The following is a 26,886-nucleotide window of genomic DNA, read 5'->3' as shown; positions in this document are numbered from 1 at the left end:
GGCCATGTATGACTACTACCCCTGTCTTGTTGGGTCACTGCTCTCTGAGCTACTCTTTGGACGAAAGCAATTTTGAGTAACAGTTTAATTTGGACCCTCCAGGCCACGTATGCCCACCATCCCTGTCCTTTCAGTCCCTGCTATGCTGCTCTGTTTCTTCCCCATCCATCCTCCAGACTCATGCCCCTGATGCTGCACAATCTGACAACCCTTCCCACAGGCCCTTTAGTAGCCTGGTCCCATTTGGACCAAATTACCTTGCTCCCACTACCCACTCATTTTCACCAAAATACCAGCTCTCACCTAAGGCAGTGGTTCTCAACCCCACGCTGCATTTTAGAATGTGCCAGAGCTTTCAAACGCTGCCAATGTGTAGTCTCCCACCACTAATGACTCAACTTCAACCAACATCACTATATTTTAAAAGTTCACACCCACATTATCTCAGCATGAGGCTAGGGGGCAAGAATGGTTTCCCTTAGGTCTTACTTCACTTCAGGGCTTTCTCAAGTAGAGTGTTTTCTTAATACTCTCAGACTTAACACATGTGTGGGCAAACAGTTGTCATTCTTCTTACTTCCTTACAGGTCATTCCAAGACCACTGCTCCCATTCTTTAATAAAAAAGGCCACCTCTGAGGCTCACGGAATCCACTTACACAATCCTCTATGTGTCTCTTCATATTAATTATGAAGGACGTAGCTACTGGTCCTTCTTGCCTTTCTAAGTTTTGCTCTCAATCTGTGACAACTTCAATTCCCATATAGATGATGAATCTAATCTCTGGCCTTGACATCCTTCATGCCAAAACTCTGCACTCTCTTTCCCCCGTGGCACTCTGGACAAAAAGGCGGAAGGAGAGAAAAGTAACAGGACCACCGAGGAGGATGACACAATATCCCCATCCCTGGATTCCCCACATGCACCCCCTCCAACGAGCATGACATGTTTCCGATCAGGTGTTACACTATCTCCTTCCTTAGATGACAACCGCTGTCCCAGACCTTGTAATAATCTGAAATCATTTCACTGAAATCTAAATGTCTAATCCCTAACTTGATTAAACATGACTGCCTATATCTCTCACCTTTAAACACAATACTTAGTCTAACCAACAGTACTAAGATACTTAGTTTCTTACCTACCATACATTTTTTTATTACAGTAAAATATTTATAACACAAAATTTGCCATTTTAACCATTTTTCTGTGTCCAGTTCAGTGGCAGTAAGTACATTCACACTGTCGTGCGACCATCCCAACCATTCCTCTCCATAAATTTTTCATCTTCCCAAACTGAAACTCCATGTCCATTAATGGTAACTCCGCAGCCCCCTCTTCCCACAGCTCCGGGTGACTACCATTGTCCTTTCTGTCTCTATGAATCTGACTACTTTAGATACTTCATGTAAGTAGAATCACACAATCCTTGTCCTTTCATGACTGGCTTATTTCACTCAGCATAATGTCTACAAGGTTCATCCATGTTGTAGCATGTGACAGAAGTTCCTTCCTCACACTGAATAATAATCCATTGTCTGTATACACCACCTTTTGTTTATCCACTCATCTATTGAGGGATACAGGGATTGCTTCTGCCTTTTGGCTACTGTGAATCACGCCGCTATGAACAAATACACAAGTATTTGAGTCCCTGCTTTTACCTCTTTGGGGCATATACCCATAAGCAGAATTGTTGAATCATGTGGTAATTCTGTATTTAATTTTCTGAAAAACTCTATCATATTTTTAACCACACATTTCTGGCTACACTCGCATCTCCTCCAGCCTAATTAGCACCTTCCATTCCTTAACTGTTCCTCTGCCTGCCCCATGACCTTCTCTGCCTTCGTTTCCTCCTGGCTTATCCGTCCTGGCTGGATTCAACATCTTTTGTCCTTTCTTTTTCCTCTTACACTTATTGCTGATGAAAGCTTTATTACTGTGACTATGCATTTATCTTTTCCAAATTCATCTTTGGCTTCTTTAAGCTGCTTGGCAACAATTAACATCTATCCTCTTGTTGCCTTCAACAGGCATTTTTGATGTTTTCACTCCCCTCACACATGTCCTCCTGGTGCCAGTTTGCTCATCTTTGGCCAGGGGGTACTGCATTTCCCCGGCTTCCTGAGAGGAGAGAGCCAGGTATGTGTGGCTGTGTCAACTTTCTCTCCAGATCTCTTCCTCTAACCACTTCTGTCTGCTTCCCTCCCACCTAATTTCAAAGAATCTTGCTTCTCCAATCTGAAGGTCATTCTACTCCCTCTGTTCTGGAGCCTGTCCCTCCCCACTTCTGGGGCTTCATCCCTCTTCACCCTTTTATCCTTCACAATTCCTTCTCCCTTTCTTCTCCTGAAGCAAGAAAACATGCTTCCATCTCATCCACACTGAAAAACCAACCCTACCCATACTCTGTGTCTCTAACTAGGCACTCTGCTTACCTCCTTCCCATCACAGGCAAATTCCTCCAAGAATAATGTCTTTTCCTTCTACTCCTTCACCTCCCACTTTCTGTGTAACTCAGTGCAATCTGGCTTCTGGCTTGTCAGACCTTCGGGGTCACAGAAGACCTTCACGGTCACAGAAGACCTTCACATTTCCGTATGTGAGGACACCTTCAGTTCTTAGCTCTCCTCCCACGTGTCTCTGTGGCTCCAGCATTATCGACCATCCCATGTTTATACTCTTGCCTCCCATGGCACCACGTTGGCCAGAGGTGTTCTCCAATCACTGCTCCTTCTTCATCTTTCTCTACTTCCCAGCACTGAGGCAGTTCCCTTTACTCTAAAGCTCCTCTGACGTGATCTCACCCAAGTGCAGTTCCAACAACTCCCTACACATCGATGGCTCCCAAATCTGACTCCCCACCCAATAATGCTCTTATCTAGCTCCTACCGGTCACTGACACTTGAAAGCTTCAGAGACACCATGCAGTCATCTTTCTATTACCTTCATCTTTTCTCCCAAACCAATTTTAATCTCTGGCCATGGCACCTGCGCCTACTGTCTATCTTGCCACTGCGCCCATCTGTAATCCAGGGCTTTGTTTTACCAGTGCTTCCTCCTTGTCTCGTCTGGCATCACCCCGCTGCTGGCCATGTCTGCTGTCAGCACTTGGTTCCGCTCACCGTCTTCTGGACGGCCATCGTAACATATGGCCTCAGGAACAATGGTCTCTTCCCCTTCCAGGTCACTGTTCTTTCTGTGCCCAGTGTGAGCTTCCGAATGTGTAATTCTGACCAAAGACCTACTTAAAATCCTTCAATGACTCCTGATGCTTATGATAAAATTCAAATTCTGTTTCTTCGTTTATAACATGGGGGTTATAATATGGCTCCTTACTAATTTGTCTTGTTCAGCTGTATTTTCCCATCTTTAATGACATACAGTGTATTTACATTATTTGAAGCTTGCTTAACATTCTAAGTCACTTGGAACTCTTTCTGTTTGCCTTGAAGCTATGAAGGAAAGTGCTAACTGTCATTTTGCCCAAAAGGTCGGTCAGTTGTTCAATCACCATTACTGAAAACTCCATTATTCCCCCCACTGATATGCAATGTACATGTAAGCATACATTCCTTTATTTTAAAAATACATACTGATCGTCTGGTAGTTCCTCAAAGGATCAAACAAAGAGCTACCGTGCAGCCTAAAAAAAAAAACAAAAAACCTCACTCCTGCCTATGTACCAAAGAGAAATAAACATGTCTATGCAAAAAACCTCCACACAAATAACCCTAATGTTCACAGCAGTATTTTTCATAATAATCAAAAAATAGAAGCAACCCAAATGCCCACTAACTGATGAATGTGTAAGTAAAATGTGGTACATTCATATAATAGGATATAATTCAGGCTTAACAAGCAATGCCCTGATACAGGCTACATATCATGGATGAACCTGGAAAACATGCGAAGTCAAAGAAGTTAGGCAACAAACACCACATGTTCTGTGAGTTCATCCTTAGGAAGTGTTCAGAACAGGCAAATCTGTGGAGACATAAATTAGACTGGTGACTGTCTAAGCCTGGAGAAGAAGGGGTGACTGGAGCTAACGGATATGGGGTTTATTCTGAGGATGATGAAAATGTCCTAGAATGGATTGTGATGATGGTTGTACAACTCTGTGAATACCCTAAACACTACTGAAGTGTACACTTTAAATGGGTGAACTGTATGGTATGTAACTTACATCTCAACGAGATATACTGAGCATTTACGATGTTCCGGATGCCATTTCAGCATAGAGTAGTTAAAAAAAACCATATAAAATCCTTGCTTCTGTGGATCTTACTCCATAGTTGAGGGAGAGGAAAGCTATTAACCACAGCAATGAATAAATGAAACAACATATTAGAAAGTGACAAATGTTATGGTGAAAAAAAATGGAGTGGGAGGAGGCATGCTGAGGGATGGAGGTTATCATCCTATCCAGGGATCTGAAGATGTTATTTGAACAAAGCCCTGATGGATGGGAAAGAGATACTTGTATGTTCTGAGAGAAGACTTTAAGCAGAGTTGACAGCTGGTGCAAAGGGCCTGCAGTTGTCGGAACACACCTGTGTATTCAAGAAAGGTGGCCTGTGTGACTGCGGCAGAGCAGTGAGGATAAGAATAATAGGAAGCAAGATAACGAGAGTAAGGGGCAAAATCCTAGAGGGATTTGTAAGACTTTCTAAGATTTCTCGCTTTTGCTTGAAGTGCAGTGATGGGGTGGGGTTGGAGGGATTTTCAAAGAAAATGCACTTTCTCTGACTTGCCCTTGTAAATGAGCACACTGGCTGATACACTGAGATCAGATTTGGAGCAGAGCATCACATGCAGCAATAGGAGAAGCAGTTTAGGAGATGAGGAGATTTCTGCAGTTACTCAAGAGAGGGATGGTCATCTGGCCCAGGATGGGAGCAGAGAAGGTGGGGAAAACTGGTCAGATTCTGAACAGACACTGAAGGTGTAGCCTACAGAATTTCCTAGATGGACTGGATACGAGTGCTACAGGGAAGAGTCACATGAAGGTGACTCCAAGGTGTTGGGCCCAACAGGGGGATCGAGCTGCTGTTCAACAAGTTGGGAATACTTGGGTAGAAGGGGTTTGTGGGGGGAAGGTGGGATTTCAGTTGGGATGTGCTGTACAGGAGACATCTTTCAGGCACAGAAGTGAAGATGCCAGGTCTGGGCCACAGATATACTTTTGCAAATTACTGACATACCAGGGACATTTAAAGCCTGGAACCTGGTGAAAAGCAGCTCAAAGAGTAAAGCCCGGGAATTTCACCATTAAAGGTGGGGAGAAGAGGAAAAATTTAACGAAGCCCAAGAAGGATTGGTCAGTGAGGTAGGAGGAAGACGGGGAAAGGGGAGGTCTTGGAATCGAGTAGAGAAGGTACTGATGGAAGGATGGGGGGATCGATTACATCAGGTGCAGCCAAGAGGCAAGTATGATAATGGAAAACAAACCACTAAACTTAGCAATGTGGAAGCAAAACTGCCCCAGAGGAGGCTTGGTGGAGGGGTGGGGACAAAAGCCTGTCCAGAGTGATTCAGAAAATGGAGGGAGGACTTGGAGACAGTGACTGCAGATGACTCTTCTGAAGTGACTGCTATAAACGAGAGCAGAGAAATGGAAGAGAAGTTGGAAGGGCAGGGAGGGGTCAAGAGAAACGTGTTGGGTGTATCTTGTTTGATGGCAGAAATAACTATGGATGTGCACGCTGGTGGCAATGAGCTAGTCATGAATTAGCAGGGAGGGAAGAACTGAGGAGAGTGGAGAACTGCTCTGGCATTATCCTTGAGGAAGGGAAAGGACATGGAAACTAGTAGAAACCCAGAGGATCACTCTTAGATACAAGTGTCAGCTGTTCCTCTTACAGCATCAGGAGTGGAGACACGGTGTGGGCACAGATATTGTAGGGGGCGTATGTTTGTGGGAGTTTATACACTATTACCTATTAAATAGATCAAATATCTTTTGACATCCTAGACTGGTTCTGAACTCGATTCTACTTTTCTAGTTCCCCTGCAGAACCACCTTGTTGTAATTATTGTCGTTTTAGAACATATTTTGCTATCTTGAAGGACAAGTGCTTTCTTACTGTTCTATTCCAAAATTATCTCGGTGTTTTCTTTTTTTTTTTTTTAAGATTTTATTTATTTATTTGACAGAGAGAGATCACAAGTAGGCAGAGAGGCAGGCAGAGAGAGAGAGAGGGAAGCAGGCTCCCTGCCGAGCAGAGAGCCCCATGCGGGACTCGATCCCAGGACCCCGAGATCATGACCTGAGCCGAAGACAGCGGCTTAACCCACTGAGCCACCCAGGCGCCCCTATCTCGGTGTTTTCAAAAACATATTCTTTCAACAAACTTCAGAACCACTGGGTCAAGTAAAAATATAACCCCCCCTCCCCTCCCCGGAGTTTTGACTCAAACAGAGTTAAATTTATTTATGAAATTGGGGAGAATTGATCATTTAGAATATGAAGTCTTCATTTCTAGGAAGGATTAAAGATGGCTGACTTGCTTTATAAAAGGGTTCCTTCCAAGGTCACCTTACCTATGTCAACAGGTCATTAATAAATGCCATGCTTGGTTTGGAGGCTTTAAAAATCACAACCATAGTCACTTGCTAATGGGTTAACTTATGAACCCTCTGAATCCCCGGGATACCCGAACCAAACTGACAAGTCAGAGACACTTAGGGGAGAGTTACCTACAGGCAAGTGGAGCTCCAGAAACCACCCTAATGTAATGAGAGGAAATAACAACACTGGCTTCTTGAGAGGAGAGGATGAAGAAACACTTTTGGAGGAAAAGTAATTTAAAAATGCACATTCTTAAGTGATTTTAGCTCCTCTTGGCCCCGGCACAGGTTTCGCACGGATGTGATGATCTTCCCACTTTGCTGTGACTGGATCTAGAAGGAGGCAGGATTAACTAGCTCGGAAACTGGAACCCTTTTTCCAGACGGACAGATCTTTGTTAGGTTTTAGGGGGCACTTTGTGCCAGCTGTCTTAGCGACAAAGAGGACTCTTCCAAAGGAACATCATTCATATAATTTGGAACCATCTTCTTCCTTTAGCATAGCTGTGCTCGGAGATAAGTGCAAGCGTGAGCTGGTCACATCTCAGGGCCCGCTTCTCAGTCTGCACGGTGCCTGTGCGCTCAGGAGGGCGGGAGAGAGCACGGGGAGGACAGGAAATAGGTGTGAGGCTCCCTGCGGAGGCTTGTGGGGCCACAGGCATCACAAGCCCAAGGTTAAAATGAGTATGTGTACAGTGTACAGCATCAGAAAACTGCTGTTCTGCTTTGGGGCTAGGTTTAGCATGTTTGAGACATTTTGGGTAAGTCAATCAATTCTCTTGTTTTATTTGTATGACTTCTTCAAAACAAGACTTTATTTAACATTTGGGTTTTAACTAAGTGGGAAAATACACTTGGGTTGACAGAAAACTTCCTAGAAACACAAACACTAAATGATGCTCTACCAGCGACTCAAGACCGATTATAAAGTTCAACTTGAGAAGGCACATTTCCAGCTTAAACACTGTAAAATGTCTGGGAGCTTAAGTTCCAACTGCCAGGACTACGACATGCCCCCAAAGCAAAGAGGAATTGTGACAAGAAGAAGACAAGTTGAAGTTCAAGAGTTCGGACGGCTCAAGATGAAGGTGAATTTCCCTACAGCTTTGGAAAGAATGAGAAAGCTCTGTGAATGATGGAGAATGCAGAGAGGACCACGTAGGAGGACAACTGTCACTCTGAATTAGTCACGGGATGATGCAGGCCAAGACACCCATACAGAGGATCGAAGTCTGGTGAAGGCGAAACCGAGAAAAAGGGCACAAGGAGAGTCAGGCAGCTGATACTCTGAAGCCCACGACACAGTCAGAGTTGGACAGTCTCAGCAGGAGGCTCTGTGTTCTCATGTAAAAGCCTATGTTAGGGCAGAAATATTTAAAGAGAAGCCTTGCACTTTGGGGGAGTAGTAGAGACAAACTCCTTCTAAAAATCTTCGACATTACAGCTGTTCACTACCACAGGTATATTAAATCATTACAAAAGGACTATTCCTCTAAAATGATCAATTACAGAATGCCTTTAATAGTGAGCTTTCCCTCCATCACTTCATTTCATCTGCACAAGTGCCACTGACATGTCTTTATGTCATGGAAACTACTGTGAAAAGTGGGGCAGAATTATTAATATTATTATTACCAATGCAGAATGTTAATATACAGAAAGATGCAAGGATGTCTTAAGGGCTTTTGTCAACTGAGCTGACACAGTGTTGCAGAGTGAACACGGGCGTGGATTCAGGAGGACTAACCTCCTCTTCTACATGACCTTAGTCACTTATACTTCTGTGACTCAGTTTCCTCTTTTGTACAAGGACAATCATGAACTAGATGATTTCACATCTTTCAAATCTGTGATTTCACTTCGCTTGTGGTTTTGGATTTTTAGATTTAGGAGGTGTTATTTTTATATGTGCATACAAAATGCTCACTTTTTATCTGAAGGTAGGTGTGAAAAGAGAGTTTTTTTTTTTTTAATTGATTTATTTGACAGGCAGAGATCACAAGTAGGCAGAAAGGCAGGCAGAGAGAGAGGAGGGGAAGCAGGTTTCCCGCTGAGCAGAGAGCCCGATGTGGGGCTCAATCCCAGGACCCTGAGATCATGACCTGAGCTGAAGGCAGAGGCTTTAACTCACTGAGCCACCCAGGTGCCCCAAAAAGAGAGTCTTTAACAAATAACCCATCATGTCAGGAAGAAGAAAGAAAAACTTCATGTTATTCCATCAGAATAACCTCAATTTGATTTCCGTTATCGGTTGTGTTAAAAGCAGTTTTGCAACTGTATTGCTAGAGTGTATAAAAAGTAATTTACTCTTTTCATCTCTCTGTTGAAACCATCATTTAAACAAGAAACACTGACACACAAGGAATGTCTTTGTCATACGGGAATTTCCCGTCAGTCAGAGGGTCATGATAGAGGTACAAAAGAGCCTGGTATGCATACTGATTTGTCTGCTGAAGTGCCAACATGATGCTTCCAAATGCTGCCAAGGTAAGGAAGTGAGCTTACCTTGTGCTGGAGAAAGGGAACCCACTTGAAGTCTACCAGTTCCTGGCGATACGGTTTTGTAAAGGGTCCGACATAAGACACAAAGGCTGCCGTCAGGAGAACGTCTCCACAGAGGGTCTTCTCCTGAGCTTCAAATGATTTAACAGACTGACTCCAGCGAATCTTCTCTGACTGAAAGGTAAAATTACTCAGATGTAATTGCAGAGTAAACACCAACTCAACAAATGTTTACCGTGACCACCTTACAGCTGTTTTAGTCTACGTCCTTCTGCAAAGCCTTGAGAAGGAACAGAACTGGATTTCATGACTATCATCATCTTTCTCATGTCTGAAAGCCATCATTAGGAAGGAAGGGGACTCTCATACTCTTTTTAGTGCAGTTTCCTACAATATGGCATTAGATCTTTCCCATCTCCTGTCAGATGCTCTAACTCTTTCTTCAAAGCTGACAGTCACTTCCCTATCCCTCTCAGCGTGGAGGACCAAGAGCTTTGGCCAGTCCCAAGTGACATTAGAATTTTTGATGGCAGCTTAGCGGCTCTGCCTTCCTCCCACTTTGCACCAATGGTACTCCACTGCCCTGGGCAAACATCGTTTTAAACATACTGGCTGTAAGCTGATTAGAGATAAATGAAAAATGACCAACACCACTTACATTCATTAGTTCAAATGCAAAGCTTTAAGAGCCACCTATCCTGGATGCTATTAACTAAAGAATAATGCTGGTAGTTACTAAACTTGGGTTATTTCTCTAATATAATCACTCTCTTTGTGGAAGAGCCTATAGTCTATGTAAAAAAAAAAAAAAAATATATATATATATATATGAAATCAGTAGGGTTTCACCAGTCTTGAAGACAATACACTCAAAGAATGCTGTTGAAGTCCTTTTATCAAGTTGGATGGTCATTTAATCAGATTTCTAAGTTAAATATGAAGATACCTTAATATTGGATTTAAATAAAACTGCAGTAAATGTCTATGGATTGACTGTAGGAGAGCTCACTAACTCACCATTTCAGTGCATGCTAAAATGAGCATCACATCCTGAGAACATGCAAATTAATAGGTACTGAAAAAAATAAGCAATCTGATAGTCCAAGCAAAGAAGAACTCTGTGGAATAGCTCTGCTTGTGAAAGAGGAGAGACAGCACCCAGAGAGCAAAAATGATCTATGTCAGAAGAGACTGGAACACCAGCTCCCGGCAAGCCACCATAATACGCGCAACACGGAGGCTGTCAAATTAGCAAGTGAGAATGGTTATCAAAGCTATTTTAAGATTGTCTCTTTGCTGTGCTTGATAAAGATCACCCCAAGTTTGCCATACAAACACTAAGGAACTTCAACTCTTTAGCCTTCATTAGAGAATTCATTACTTTCCCTCCTCAGCTACCGAGCGTATATCCATTAATTTTGAAGAGAAATTTCTCATTTGGCTTTCCTCCATCTTTGTTGTCTTTGGATAGTAAATGATAAACAATAAAGTGCACCCACCTCATTCTCCAAAACAGCTTTGAAATTTGAAGATTTACTAAACACAGACTTATTGGCTATTGAAATCGTCAATAATTTCACTATACCACCCACACAACATAAATCATTACTGACATTGGCTAACAAGGGTTTAAGAGTTGGAACATGTCCTGTAATAAATTTCTAGACAGTTAAAAATCACTATAATTTTATTCTAATGCATTATAGATTGCCTGTAATGTCATCCTGGCTGGGGTGACCCATTTCTAATTTTGAACAGCTGTTCAGCTCAGGAGTTAGTTAATGATTAAATATAAATTGCCTGATTTATTAGTCTGAATGGTTGAGACTATAGCTTCCAGGTCAATGCTATATAGACAAAATCATCAGTCTTGATGCTTTTCAGAAGTTAACTGTCTCCTGTTCTAGTCAGAAAGAATTTATCCTCAAAGGAAAAGGTATGACATCTTCAATTAATCCTTAAAAGAAGGTGCGTGTGTGTATTCAAATATATATGTGATTTGTTTTTTGGCTGATTAACATGATTTCACCTTCTTTCCTCTCCTCATCTAAATCATCATGCATAAGCCAAGCCTTTGGAAAACACTGCCGTGTGTCAGAGACACATGGTAGAGACTGTTCTTTCCTTCAGAGAAATTTTGGACATCTTAAACCTGCTACAAGCAAACAGTCTAATCAAATGGCACTTCTTTGTTTTCTTAGGTACCTCACAAATGGCAAACCCTTCAAACTACTTAAATCACATCGCTTTCAATGGGAATGGGTGTAAACTCTGCTAGGAGCAGTGGAATTTCTCAAGTGATCTAAGAAGAGTAGGTCTTCAGCGGCTACAGAATTTTTTTGTTTCTGAACACAGGAGGCTCCCCAGACTCAACCACTCACTCATTCAACAAGTATCTATGGGTGCCTTTGATGTGCCAAGGATTATTCTCTCTACTTGGGATCAAGCAGGGCAGAAAACAGATGGAGCTCCTGTTCCTGTGGAGCTTACATTCTAGTCAGGGGAAAAAAGACACCCCCCCCTCAAGAATATGCACTCACATACTCACATACCTAAGTGTGTCATCTCATGAGAGATGCTGCGAAGAAAAGAAAGCCGACCTAGCATAAAGAGAGCTATGGGGTGTTGTGTGTGTGTGTGCGCGCGCGCGCGTGCATGGGCAGAGCAAAACCATGAAATGAGAAATTTCAGCAGCCACCTGAAAGAAGTGAGGGAGCTACTGATGTCATTATTTGGAAATGTGTAAGCCACGTGAAGGAAAAAGGCAAAGGTCACAAGTATAGGAGTGACTAAGAGTATGAGGACAAGCAAGGAGGCCAGTGAAGGAGAAGCTAGAGGGAAGGTGACAGAGAGGCATCTGGGAGCTGGATCATGCCAACCAGTGAAAGCCTTTGGACTATAACTTGATTTAGGCAGTGAATTATTGGAGGCTTTCATGAATTATTGGGGGGAAGTCATGGATGAACTTAATTTTTTTTTAATTACTCAGCTGCGACAAGGGGCATGGATTTTGGGGGGCAATCCTCCAGAGCTAAGGAGTGGGTGGCCTGGACCAGTGTGGGGGACAAGACTGGGATGTGGAATGGACTTCGAAGGTACAGACCTTATGCTGATGGAATGGGTGTGGGTTGTGAGAAAGAGAACAAAACCTCAAGAGTGAGTCCACAGCTTTGTTCTGTGACTACTGGAAGAACAGACTTGTAATTACTGAGATGGAACACAAAGAGCAGATTTTGCAGGACGGACCCTGAACTCATTAACCGTGAACCATGAGCGTCAGAGAGGTGTTGAGTTCAAATTTGTAGGAAATTTTAATTAGATGTTTTTTGAAGTTGACTTTAAAAAGTTAGGCTATCGCCCACCCAACTCATCCTGATACAAATCTTCCTTCCTTTGTGGATAAAAGAAACCTGATTTTCAAGAGTGGTGATGGGTCCAGCCCCACGAGATGAACTGCGACTGGCTAAGCCGAGGACGATAACCCCATGTCCCATCTTCCTGGCCTTCTCTGAAGCTGGATGTGGTTAATCCAGTTCTGGCTAAAGAGGCGTAAATGGCTGTCTGCTAGACAAGTCTCCAGGAAAACGTCAGTTTTTCATGGAAAACGAGAAGAAGCCAGCTGCTACAGATTATTTTCTCTCCCCCCTGAATCTGGAGGTGTAGCAGCCCTCGGGATGCAGGGACATCTGTAGGGCTGCAGAATGCAAGAGGGCGAAGGACTGTGTGCTAAGCACGGAGAAGCAGAAGGGTAAAAAGAGATTCATTGTCTGACCACCAACCCCCCGAATCAACAATGGTAACGGTCTACCCATGCAATTTTTTTTTTTTTTGCAGTATGTGAAAAATAAATTCCCATTTGTTCAAGCCACTATAAATCTTAACTTTTCTATCACTTTCAGTTCAATGCATTTCTAATAGTTTAGTTATATACTTTTAGGTAGCACTCAAATAAAAACAGCAGCTTTACTGAGACTTAATTCACATATTGTGATATTCACCCTGTAAAGTACATCACTGAGTGGTTTTTCACGTTTTCGCAGACTTGTATGATAATTCCCACTAATTTGAGCATGTGTCTCTCACACAGTGGACGACCTCTATACCTGCCGGCAGTTACTCCAGCCCCCAGCAACAGCTCATCTGCTGTCTCAGTAGCTTTGCCCCTTCCGGACATTTCCTATACATGGAATCATGCAACCTGTGGCATTTTGTCTCTTCTTTCACCTATTTCCATTTATTTTATATTTTCAAGGTTCATCCACGTTGTAATACATACTAAGACCTCAATCCTTTCTATGGTCAAATAATAATCTATTATATGAAGATACTATACATTGGAGAGTCAATAAAATCTGGACTTCCTGAGGACAAAGGCTGTATGTTCTTCTACCACTTGTGTTCAAACAGGAGAAATTTAATAAGAGTTGTTTCAAAAACCTTTATTGAATAGTGGCCCCTGGGTGGCTCAGTTGAGCATCCGACTCTTGATGTCAGCTCAGGTCACAATCTCAGGGTTGTGAGATCAAGCCCCGCTTTGGGCCCATGCAGAGCCTGTTGGTCTTTCTCCTTCTCCCTCTGTCTCCCCCGCTATACCCTCTATCTAAAATAATAAAAATCTTTTAAAAAATCTTTATTTAATAGGATAACTATTAACATTAATATGTCAGTCACTTGTCAAAGCATGTCACAGGAGGAAAAAGCCAACCAACAAAGCAGACTTGGTTTTAAAAAACATTTTGATGGTACCACTCGGTTGCAAATGTCTATTAAAAGGATCAGACAACAGTTCAGTCCCATAGCTACCCAATACCTGTCCTCAGTTTCTAACGTATCTCAGAAAACCACTGAGTTCCTGGCTCCCTACTAAAAATGCAGAGAACCCATCACGTCTCCCTTTCGGTCAGCTGTAACTATGGTACGAAGGCTGATTATTTCCTTTCACTATTGATTCCATGCCTGTTTACTTATTATTGACAGCAAGTAAAGATAAAATTAAAAAAAAAAAGGGTGATCTCAATATTTTAGTTGGAATTTTGGAAGAAAAGGTCAACTTGCCTCGAGTTCCTTCACAAGTCTATTGGCTAGTTCAATAGTTTTGTGAGTTTGGTTCACCTCTTCTTGACATTGGACTTTCTTGGCAATTGCTTTTTCAAATGAAGCTGTAAGTCTGCTCAGATGTCGATCCAAATCCTAGATAAGAGTGAAAATTAGCTTGTGAGCCATTGTTAGGTAAAATGGAAATAATATAATCATCGTGAAGCATCTACTACCTTCAGGTCAATGAAACCAGCCTCCCTGCCTCCTTGACCTTTGCCCCTGTAAGCATACATATTTTGCCTGTCTTCTGCAATAAGCAGAGTGCACACAGCCACTGGCGGGGGTTCGGGGGGCGGGGGGGAGTGCTGGGTGGTGGACGAGCCCTCCGGACTCACACATACCCTGGGTGCATGTCTCTTCTCCCTTGTACCTAAGCCTCATCCTCTGGTACCACCTTTATTCATAATAATGGTCATTTTTTGGTTCTCCACCTCCTGATTCTTCTCTTATTTTTCAATGATCCATAACTCAGGCAATAAAGAGGGGTGTTAGTGACTGAAGCCCTCCAGACCTCAGCAACCTGACCCAGCCTGGGCCATGAATCAGATTGTATCTGGAAACAGGCCACTGAATCTCAGAGGGATGTCACTGACTTTGGCATCAAAAGACCAGGAAAGAGGTGTACATTTTGGAGGGCTTCATTTGGAGAGGGACCTTGTTCCACTAGGGACACGAGAAAGCAGTGGACAATCAAGCTGGAGAAAGAGAAAGAAAGGGCACCAATTGGAGAAGTCACAAGGCTCTGGAGAGACACTAACAAGACATTCACGGCAGCCTCCCGTTTCCTGGATCTCTCTGCTCCCGAGACCAGCTCACACCTCTTTCCCTCAGAGTCTGTGACTCAGCCTCAGCTCCTTTTTTGGCTTAAGGTCTTCTAAGTAGGTTTCTATTACTGATAGCCAAAAAAAACCCCTTGACTAAGAGGACAGTCCTACGGGGACTCCTTACTACAACCTCTTGCTATCTGCCAAATCCTAAAAATCCCAGAGAATTATAACACGGCTTTTGTAGGTGAGTGCCAAAATCTCAGAGACTTTAGTAAGCAAACCTGTCAAACATACACTATTCGTAATGAAGAGATGGCTTATATCTGTCAATGATCCACTTATCGTATCAGTATTTAGTTTAGGTCATTAAAGCAGCCCCTCTAAAAGAAAAAGATGTACAGATCTGATTTAAGACTAAGGTGCAAAATAAGGTCAGATACATGAGAACGGGCAAACCAGTTAGAAATCAGACTAAAACAGGGGCGCCTGGGTGGCTCAGTGGGTTAAGCCTCTACCTTCGGCTCAGGTCATGATCTCAGGGTCCTGGGATTGAGCCCCGCATCGGGCTCTCTGCTCAGCAGGGAGTCTGCTTCTCCCTCTCTCTCTGCCTACCTCTTTGCCTACTTGTGATCTCTCTCTGTCAAATAAAAAAAAAAAAAAAGAAATCAGACTAAAACAAATAATATTTAAGTGTTCGTTTTAGGTTATTCAGAGTGCTCGTGGTTTTATAAAATACGGGAGCATGTGGGAGCTGTGGCATCTGACACCCGTGCTCGCACAGAGACTCCGCTAGCAGCGAAGGACCGTCAATGCGGACTGCCCGCACAACCTCTCTGCGCCTCGGTCTCACCACCTGCAGAATGGAAGTCATGTTACCCAGCTCATAGGGCTGACCCAAATATACACACAACTATGACATAAAATGGTTATATCCATGCCCGCATAAAGTTGGGGAGGGGAGTGGGGTGTCGGGAGACCACAGTGTCTTATAGTGGTTTCTAGGTCTCTTGTGAGGAAGCCCTGACTGCTTTTGTTCTCTTTCCTAAGACACCTGCATAGCGAATAGGCGTGCGAGACAGAGACGGTGTTCCTCCCTGGGCACAGGACAGAACTGTCTCGTGGGAAGAAGAATGATGATGGGTTTCTTTCCGGGGGAAAGCCTGAGCCAGTTCAGTTGCTGTGCTCCTTATACCGGGACTCCTGCGCCTGCCATGTCTCGGCTGTGACACTAATGGGGTAGACGGCATCAGCTCCCACGGGGACTGGGGGCCCAGAGACCGACGCACGACATCCGTGCTGCTGGCTGCCCTGTCCTTCATGGGGTCCTCCGCCCTCTCACCCCCAGGGGTCAGGTCTCCCGCCCGCCTCCATAAAACTGTGGCAGGCTAACTTGTTAGCTTGCAAGCAGGGTCAAATGTCGGCTCCTTCACAGTTCTTGACAGGCCCTGCCTCTCAGCTTCCAGAAGTAAATGGAGTGAGGATAAAAGGGATGCAGCCTATCAGCTACCCTAAACCAGGGCTTGGCACACTTGAGCGTATATCAGGACCACCTGGGAGTCCTGATAAACGCAGATCCAGGGGTCCCCTACCACAGTGTCTCATTCAGTCGGTCTGGGGTGGGGTCTGAGAATCCGTCCTTCTAAGGAGTTCACAGGGGACCCCGCTGCTGGTGCTGCTGGTCTAGGGAACACACCCGGAGAACCAGGGCCCCGAGGAGAACGACTTCAGATGTTCTTCATGGCTCCCCTGAGCTCCTGGATGTTTGAGAGACGCGCCACTTCTCTTCCACTCCAACTCAGCCAGTTCTTTTCTGCTCAACCTTCCCTAAAAGGTCACCTTTTAGTCTTAAACTAGAGATCGGAGTAAAAGGAACAAAAACATGCAGACTGACTCTGGTTTGAATGAGTTGCCACACAGATGCCAGTTTCAGACATGTCCCTCCTGTGCAAGGGAGGAAAGCAACAGGGGATGGCAAATCAGGAGGAGAGGCCAGGAGGGAGGCGAAATCAGAGGCTGCGGGAAACGAAGGCAACGCTAACAGAAACTGTAATTTCACTTGGACGCCCGCATCCGTCTAACCTGTGCCAACAGATAGCAACTACGCTGAGGTTCTCTGTCCTTGGTGGGAACGGCATTAGTAACTCCTCTTTGGAAATCCATTTGTGGTACAGGGACAGAGGGGACCCATTCTTCATCAAGACATTTCAATTACGACTCTGTCTTCTTTTCTCTGCGTCCGCAAGCTTAGCTCTGAGGCTTATGGGGATGTGAACCTCTGCTCTGCTATGGGTCTCTGAAAACAACTGACATGAACAATTCTATTCAGCGAGTTGCAGGCTGTGCCCAGAGGATTACTAATTCTACAACCCGAGAGAGTCTTACATGTAGGATCACATGTGGCTGGCACCCTCAGCCCCTTTTCTATGAACATTAAACTGCTTACAATCGGCATGAAGCCATTCACAGCAGACGACAACTTTTTTTTTAAAGGCTTTGGTCAAGTTGACAGAGTTTTGACCAATGAAGGTGGTTTTTCTAAAATGAGTACGCTTGCTCTAAGTTTATCTAAATCAACAGTTTGCCTGTTTTTCTCTCAGTAGTCACCGGGTATTTACTGAACAGCACGGACGGCACAGTAATAGGAAATACGTGTGGATGGCGTGGAGAGGAGAGGATAGGCAAGTCACATGGGCGGGGAGTGACGGTCGGTGGGGAAGTGTAGGAGGGGCAGCACGCGGGGCAGGGACGAGGTGTGAATGACTGGGAGAGGTGCTGAAATGTTCCACACCTTAGGAACACTTTGGGGGCTATTAGCCATCATATCAAAGTAGCCACCAGAAAGAAGACATCTTTTAATGACTGAATAGTAAAATTGAGGGCCCAATTTAATCTCTTCCTGTTATTTTCAAAAAGTCAATATCTCCAGCTCTGCTCTGGAAAGATGATCTCCCTTGTCTTTGGAGAACCTGTCCTTAGATCTGGGAGGTGCTAAGTGCACCCCCCACACACTGCACAGACTTTTATCCCCCCCCCCCAAAGCAACAAGTAGTGGCCTCAGACACAAGCAGGTCTAATTCTGGCCTCATTCTGTAAGAAGCTGGGCTTATGAGCTGCCTGGCTACTGTGAGCCCCAGACTCTAGGACTACCACGGCCACTGAGTTTACCTGCTCAGGGACCCATGGCAGGATTCACTCTGCGACGGGAATATCCTCCCCGAGGTCTACCCTTGGCTCCCACTCCTTATGCTTTACCCTCCCACTGGACCAACTCCCTACATCTGTGATCTTCACAGCCACGGTTCTCAAATCTACATTCCTGAGCCAGGCCTGCCTCTCAAACTCCAGCTCTGACAGCTCAACACCTAACACATGGGTTTTCTACAGGACGAGCGGAAACTAACATTTATGCGGCACTGACTGTGTACTGCACACTGAGCAGTATCTCAGTGCAGCATGAGTCATAGACGGGGTGGGGGGGCGGCGACAGGAACCATACCCAGCTAATTTAAGCTGCAGGGAATTTATGGGAAGGAAATGGAGACTGAAGAGGTTATTAGGGAGGAAAAAGGCACGGAACCACATAATAGGCACCCAGGAGCTCCTGAGGGTCTTAGGAACAGGAACTCCTCCCAAGTCTCACCTGGACCCCGTCTCTAGAATGCATGACCTCTGTCAGCCATCTTTATTCTTGTGCTCATGGTTCAAATGCTAGAGACTGAGGTGAAAAATGGCAAAGCTTGGATCGTAGATCCAGCCTTTAGCTGGGGAAGGGAAGGGCACCTCTGGGAAAAGCCCCACCTGAGTGTATCCAATGAGGAGGGATCATTTCCCCAGGATACTTCAGGTTGTTATCACCCCTGGATCCTAGGTAGCCACAGATCACAAACGCCCACCTTGAAAGGCAGCTGTTACGGTCACCGTGTCACAGAAACAGAACTGAAGCTCCAGGCATTCCTCAGGTTGCCAGAGTTGGACAGTCTCATCACCTCTGCGCATGGCACCGTGGGCTCAGTAGCCCCCTTCAGGTCCCTGTCCCCTTTCCACTGGCCATCAGCCAGCCAGCCAGCCACTCGCTCTCTCCCTCGCTGCTGCTCCTGCCTTAGCGGACACCCTACAGGGACCCACTGCGGGCCTCAGACTTGTCTTCCTGCATCCAGGCGCTTCCCACCCTCCTGCCCTACTCAGTTGTTTAAGAGGTAGTTTGATCACATCACCAGCCTATTAAAATCTTTCAAAATGTCCAATTTCACGTGTCAGGTAAAATTTAAGTTCTGTAGCAGAGAAGTCTAAGGAGGCCTTTGCTCCCCTGTGCACGTTCGTTCCTCGTCACTCCGTGGGATTCCCGACCTTCCCCGGAATGCTCGTCTTCCTTGGGGCTCTGGCCTCTTGAGTTTCCTCAAGTACACCAACTCCATTTCCTTCTTTTTCTTTATTCTTTCCTAGGAATACCTTTCTCAGCCTAGTTATCCCCGGGATTCCTAGGAAACTTTTGAAGCCCGTGCCAAGTACAGCTTCCTTATGAAATTTTCTCTAATTTCTCCAGGGAGAATCTTCTTTTGCTGCCCCCTCACAGATACACACAGTCACAAATGTACTTACAACACTGGGCTGGAACGACCGGGTGCATAGTTGTAGAAGAGTAACAATGACCATATTTGTAGCTGGTGTTCTCTAAGCACTTACCATGTACCCAGTTCCACGCTAAATTCTGAATACGAATTGCTCTCATTTAATCCTTATAGTCCTACCTAAAAAGTATATGCCGTTATAATGCCGATTACACAGGTGAGCCAACAGACGCTCGGAGAGGGGAGCTAAGTCTCGAGGGGTGAAATCGTACATCCTGGAGCCAGGATATCCGCCCAGGCGGTCTGGCTCCAGGGTCCTTGCCTTGAATCACCGTGTGCTACGCTGCTCCTTCTGCTCCCAGGCCAGGAAAGATTTTTAGTGGGCAGAGACCATCCACCTTTCTACTTTTTCAGGTCAGGGTCTAGCACGTAGCAGACAAGGAGTATCCGCTGAATGAGTAGGTAAATGAGTCTATGGAGGAAAGCTCAGGCTCCTTTATGCTTCCGTGGACTCAGACGTGACCCTGTCTGGGGGGTGGGGTACCATCTCTTCTTCAGTGATGCGTTTTGCACTCACCTCAAGCTTTTTCCTGATAGCCTCGAGTTTTTCCGTAGCTGCAGCCAGTTCGCAGTTGGCATGGGCTAACGCTTGCCGTTTGGGCTCCACATCACAGTAGACCTGAAAATCCATATGCGGTTTAACTCATGGGGTAGGGAGAGGCAAAGAGGACACATAACCATTCAACCCTACATCTCAGTGAAACTTTGTCATTAAAACTCCCATCTCACCTGGCTACTTGGGTTTTATTTCTTAGCCATGGCCCTACTCAATGGCAGAGCCAAAAGTGACACGGCCTTCCCAGTTCTGTCTGGTTGTTCATGACTGAGTCATTGCTTCCAGACAGGAGAGTCACATATCCTTGCCTAAAGTGCTACAGACAATAAACAACGTTCAGATGGTACCCTAAGTATGTCCTAAAATTTGGAGACAATCTTCCTATCATTAGAAATTGCAGTAGGCAGGAACTACAGTTCAAGCAGGGGCCAAGTTTTGATTTTAAGGCAGAAAACATGTGTGGAGAAATTCTCTGAACCCAGGAAGGACTGTGGGAGATAGCCTCCCAGTGTTAACCGTGCTTCCACTCTCCAAGTCCCTGCCAACTTCAGGGCATGTTACTTGAACAGGTGGTTTGAGAATGTGGGGTACCCACTTTCTTCCCTGTTAGCAAGAGAGGAAGGAAGTGACATTTTCTTTTCTCTTTTAAAGTAAAACCACACAGAACACAGCCACGGTCTAGCTCCATTCTCATTTTTCCACCTATGGTGCAAAGAGAGCACAGGGGTCAGACATTTTCTCTGGGAGAGAGGCTATATGTCAACTACCATCTGTCCAAATGCTTGCTCAATAGAGGCTTCCCCTGAAGAGACAGACCAATGGGGTCCTATTCCTGTGAGTCCCCTTCATAGGGCCCCGACATAAAGGCTATAACCTGGTTTTACAAAAATCATTTTGGGACTGCCGTTGACTATACTTGGTATTTCCTCTGTAATTCTATTTTTGAATATAACAGATAACCTTCCAAGGAAGAAAAAAATGAGATGGTTCTTCCGAGTCAAGGGCCATGCACTGTTCCCTTTTTACATCCAGCCGTCTGCAAAGTGCTGGCAAGACAAGTGGCAGGTGTTAAGTACCTGATAATTGAAATGATCATTGCTCTCTATGCTGTCTGAAAATACAAACTTTTGGATTAGACTGTAATATGGTCACAAGTGTATTTGTCATTAAAATACTAAAGCAAAAAAAAGTGTGAGGGGGTATCTATTTCCTCATCTCATTAAGTCTACAATAGATGGTGTCAATTTCTGCATTGAGCATAGGCACCAAGTTGAAACATGAATTAAGACCTGCGGTTGTGCCGAGTCAATGCAAAATTAGTATCTATTTATCTTATTTTTAAAATTTTTAGGAGCACCTGGATGGCTCAGTGGGTTAAAGCCTCTGCCTTTGGCTCAGGTCATGATCCCAGGGTCCTGGGATCAAGCCCCACATCCAGCTCTCTGCTCAGCAGGGAGCCTGCTTCCTCCTCTCTCTCTGCCTGCCTCTCTGCCTACTTGTGATCTCTATCTGTCAAATAAATAAATAAAATCTTAAAAAAATTTTTAAAAGATTTATTTGAGAGAGAGTGAGAGAGCACACAGAGTGAGAGAGAGAAACAGACTCCCTGCTGAGTGCAGAGCCTGACGTGGGGCTTAATTCCAGGACCCAGAGATCATGACCTGAGCTGAAGGCAGATGCTTAACTGATGAACCACTCAGGCACCCCACAAAATTAATATTTTAACATTAAGAAATATAATTAATCTACCAGCGAGTTTTTAATCTAATCAAATCAAACTGCTATTTGATCTACAATAGCTGATCACTCTATCCTAAAAGAAAGATAGTTTCAAACATTTCAAATATCTTCCTGTGTAGACCTCTTGTTTAGTCTGGCACTTTCAGATCTCACTCTGAGAACTTCATCTTATCCAGGTAATTAAACTTCACACTTTTCCTTTTCCTTTTTTTTGCCACCATAAAAATTAGTATCCTGATGGTCTTTGTGAGTAACGGCTGTAGCCCAGTGGAGTAAGACTGATACCTCGTAGAACTTCACGATGTTGATGACCCAAGCACATAGACCAGCTGCTGCAAAGGATTTGGTCCGAATCAGGCTTGGATTGAACTCTGGGTCTTTCAAATACTGCTCTTTTACTACTTTTAGACAGTTCTCTGGAATGTGCTCTTTGTCATAGTTAATTAACGCTTGCAAAAAATCATCAACCTGTAAAGCAAAAAGACTGATTGCAATGAACCCATTTTGGCTGCAGAGAAAATTCCAAGATCAAAAGTTAAAACCAGCTTTTAGGACTCACATCACACAAAGGCAAAATTGGCAAGCTGCATTTATCCTACTGTTTGACTTGTTCAGTCTTTATGGTATGAAGTGAGAATTAGCAATGGACACTTTCAAAATCTCTTCTATCCCAGGGTAAAATATTCAGTCCCCGCACAGGAGGCATTCACATTTTGAAGAAAAGACAGAAAAGAAAAGGAAAAACACCTACCAAAAGCCCCTCCGCCCTACCTTCTTGTGCATTAGTAACATTTTTCCAACATAAGAAATCCATGTAATTTTCTCCCTCCCACACTTAACCGCTTTCATAATTTTGCAAATAATTAGCAACCTTCCGAGTGCTGCTAGTGTTGACTTAGGTATGCTGTGAGCCCGAGCTAACCTCCAACCTGGCAAACAAAAACTGTAAGTCTAGAGCAGACGTGGTCGATTACACTGACGAATGCAATGATGATCTCCTTCGGTTTGAACATCGTTTGCTGTCAAGTAGAACCATGGGACTAAGAAGAGAAACTGCAGGGATGCTCCTCTTGCCAGGCTATCTGATACCTTTCCCATGAAGACTTTAGCTGCTTTCCAACTCCGGTCTTTAGGCACTCTGCCCCAGGGAGCCAGGAGGACCATCACGGCCGCCGTAACGTTGGTAACGGCATTCGGTGGGTTGGGAAAGGCTTTCAGCTCAGTGAGATTGACCTGAAGAAAAGCAGAGCCACACTGAAGAGGGGGCAGGGCTGGGGAAGAGCCGTGAAGTTAGCAAGCTGGTCGTCAGGGCCTCCTCCCTCTCCTTGTCCCACCAGTCTCAGTTTGGCAGCCTTTGCGGCCCAGTGATGCCATCTTGGGACCCCGGGAGGTGAGGTTCTCACTGGACACTTTTCTGATACTCTGGAAATTGCACTGGTCTTTTTTCGCTTCCCAAAAATTCTCCATCTGACACACCACTCCATCTGAAGAGCCTGGCTCACCGAGACCAGGGAATTTTATACACAAAGTCTTAAACGTGTTTATGGGTTCTAGCGTACCTATGTAATATATCTGCATTTTAACCAGGCCCCTCCCAGAAACATCCTCCCTTGGTTGAGTCTCTTGGTTTTGTTTTCCTGCACAAAAAACCTCTTTGATTACACTGTGTTGACCCTCAACTGAGAATGTGCCCATAGAGGCTGAACCTACTCTCTGCACGACTCCCTAAACTCCTCTGGTTAAAATATTGATTTACCCCACGTTGGTATTAATGTTGGAATGAACTACTGGTGTTAAGGCAAATACTTTGAGGTGGGAATAACTATCTATGAGCAGTAGATGTAAGTTCATGAGACAGGATTTACAAAACTAGATACTTCCTGTAACATGTCATGAGCTACCTAATACACTCTTGCTTATAAAACCTACCAAATGTTCAACCCGGTGCTTCTCCCTTTGTCCCACCCCCTCTACGCATGCTCTGTTTCTCGCTTTCTCTTTCTCAAATAAAATCTTAAAAAAAAAAAAAAAAAAAGGAAAGAAAAAGAAAAAGGACTTGAATGATTTCTGTGAAGGGCAGCTGCAGTCTGGATCTTTTACTCTTTGAGATTGAATCTTAAGAACCTCAGGCCGGGTAATTCCCCAGGATTCTCCCCAGAGGCCTCGTGGAACCCGAGCACAAAACGAGCTGCGGATTCCTGAAATAACAGTGCCCACAATTCCATTTTTCCTTACAGCACCCTTCTGACTGCTACACATTATGTTCTCTTAGGGGAATTCGAATGCTCAATGAGGTTTTGCTAACAAGCTGAAGCCAGGAAAAATGATGTGGGCCAAACCTAGGTATCTCCATCTCTAGCGCATTGTTCTTTTCATGAGGATCTCTCATTAATGCCTCTTTTATATCCACAGGAAATAAAGAGTACGCACCCAGTTCTTAACACACAATGTGAACAACCAGATTTGGTACGAATCCAGCTGCTAACAATAGAGCTGCCTCTCATGAAAGCAGAAATCCCATGGGACTGGAAGTATTCAGAAGGAGACTGCTTGTCGGGGTGCAGAAGGACAGAGTCCCGGATGCGAAAGAAAGCCACACTATAAGGATGACCTCAAATGCTTGTTCCCACTTTAATATTTTATGGAACTCACGTTCCTTTAAAAAAAAAAAACAAAACCTTCTTGGTTGCACGGAATCCACTCTGAGTTCAGTTATCCAGACTCTGAGAACCTTTAAATACCATGTGGCGGAATCCCAGGAGCCAGGTAACGGTCTTTACCCTGTTGAGCGTGTCGAGTGCAGCTGTTGCCGCCACAAGCGCAGGCTCAGCCTTGAGCACGTCAGCCTCACACTCTCTCTGTTTCTGGGACACTTCCGTCTGAATGGTTGTCACCTAAACAGAGAGGAAAAAGCACACAAACCCAAAACCCACATTATCACCTTGGATCTCGCTACTGAACACCACAGGCCGACTCAGGCACTGATTTAGTAATCCCTTCGTCTCTGTTTTCAACAGGTGAGGAGTTAGTCCTAAGGACCAATCTCTCTCAGACACCGTGTACACAGGAAGCTTTGTATATGCGCCAAATACAGTCACACACCCCAACTCAAATGGACTCAAACATTGAAGTGCCCCAAGAAGGGCTCCACTTTTAAGGTGCTAATAACAATTTCAAGATGGAGCGATTCCTGTGCTCTTCCATTTTCTTCTTGGGAGTGTCCTGGACAAGGGGAAATCCAAGTTGGCTCAGTAACATAGGCAGAAAATATTACTGCTAGAAATCTCTACCTGATTTTTGTTTACATTTGCCCGAAAGTCACATTGGCTATTCTTTAGGCAAAGAGGGGGGGATTTTTTGGTTCAACTGACTAGAAGGTACTGTTCTTTCTGTGTGTTCTTTTTTTTTTTTTTTTAAAGATTATTTATTTATTTGACAGACAGAGATCACAAGTAGGCAGAGAGGCAGGCAGAGAGAGAGGAGGAAGCAGGCTCCCTGCTCCCTGCTGGGGCTTGATCCCAGGACCCTGGGATCATGAACTGAGCCGAAGGCAGAGGCTTTAACCCACTGAGCCACCCAGGCATCCTCTTCTGCGTGTTCTTAACCACGGATCTAATCTTTGTAAAGACTAAGTACTGGTGTCTCTGAGGACCTGGCAAGAAATGAAAGCTAGGAGAGCCCAGTTCGTCTTTGGCAAGGCAACAACCACACTGATGTGCACCCCACTGGTGAGGGCCCAGCGGCTCCCTTCACACTCCAGAGAAGGGGCAGCATCAGCCTCCTGAGGTGAGCACCTATGGTTTGCCCGGAGGGAAGCCATGCTTGTAAACCTGAACCAGGACCAAAGGAGAAGCTTTGGAGTTTTTACCTTCCTCTTCCTTGTAAGACATGTATACAAATCAAATGGCCAGGAAGAGTCAATTTTGATCCTTGGCAGAAACTGGAGTTTCAAAGCTGTGGCACCAGGCACCGGGGTCCAGTCTCCAGGGGGCCCGGCTTTTAGGGGCAGTGACCAGGGCAGGTAACGTGTGAACAAAAGGGCATTTCCTCAGATGTGTTTGGAATGAACAGGTTTAACTCTACCATAAATTTAACAGTGCTTACAACAAATTACGTTGTCTAGTACAGCTTTATTAGCGGTAATTACCATTCTTCTGATTAACCATTATTTTGCTGTATACTGTGTACTGTAGCTTTTATGAACATAATTGGTTCAGGGTAGAGATGTGATCTCCTGCCAATCTGTGCACAGCTACCATTAAGTAAATAAGAAAACCCTGCATGCTTAATGAGAATCACTCCAAACCCCTCAGAACTGCCAAGAATGGACCACGGAAAACTGTAAGACCAGGACACTGTTGGTATGCTAGAGGCCACCACCGCAAACAAAAGGGACCAGAGAGGAGAGTGAGTGAGTTCATACCTCAGGGTTACTTACCTTCCATAAGGACACATTCAATCTATAAATGCTGTTTGCTACTATTTATAATAGCATCATTTTAAGTTGGTCTCAAGATCACAGAGTATTAGTACTAGGACAGTATTTCTTTTGAGGGCTGTTTCGATGAGACTGGGTGTTGCAGTTCTCCATCGGACTCCCTTACTGTACCTGGAGTATTATTCTTTTGGTTAATCTTTTTAACCAGAGTGATCTTGAACATTAACAAAACCCCACAAATGAAAATGAAAAAAAAAAAATACCCTAGGTCAGTCAACTTATTTCTTATTCCCAATCCCTTCTGTACACTTTTGTTCACAGATCCTATACCACAATCACCATGGGGACTGCACCCAGGGCCAAAGTTACGACACTCGGAGTTCTACAGAGGACTAAAATTTAATTCCTTCTACCTATTCAAATTCTAAGGTACGATCATTTATATATTTCAGCTGCAATGATAGTGGAGTGGGGAAAATGCTGTGTATCTTAGTGACCTGGTAAGTCTCTGTGCAACTTCCTCTGCCCCATGGCTCCTGGGTAGTGAGTGGTCACTAAGGTTCAACTTGGGGCAGTAGGGAA

At 44.5% G+C, this 26,886-nt stretch overlaps 1 protein-coding gene across 2 annotated transcripts in view; it reads right to left on the bottom strand.

Annotated features, from left to right (window-relative positions):
- The window catches only part of DNAH11 (dynein axonemal heavy chain 11), a 331,865-nt gene that overhangs the window by 74,440 nt on the left and 230,539 nt on the right, over positions 1-26,886 (bottom strand). Inside the window, exons 58-63 of one of the 2 annotated variants that reach the window (XM_080818899.1) lie at positions 24,647-24,760; positions 22,956-23,099; positions 22,152-22,334; positions 20,088-20,189; positions 14,130-14,268; positions 9,082-9,248 (exon numbers count right to left, since the gene is read on the bottom strand). In XM_080818899.1, coding sequence (XP_080675025.1) covers positions 9,082-9,248; positions 14,130-14,268; positions 20,088-20,189; positions 22,152-22,334; positions 22,956-23,099; positions 24,647-24,760 — 849 coding nt within the window. Of the gene's footprint in view, positions 1-9,081; positions 9,253-14,129; positions 14,269-20,087; positions 20,190-22,151; positions 22,335-22,955; positions 23,100-24,646; positions 24,761-26,886 lie in introns of both variants that reach the window. The other variant, XM_080818900.1, reaches the window with a different exon arrangement.

Source organism: Martes martes (assembly GCF_963455335.1).
Source record: "Martes martes genome assembly, chromosome: 11".
Classification (NCBI taxonomy): Eukaryota; Metazoa; Chordata; class Mammalia; order Carnivora; family Mustelidae; genus Martes; species Martes martes.
The sequence above is the reverse complement of the archived record's forward strand: the minus strand, read 5'-3'. Positions and strand labels throughout refer to the sequence as shown.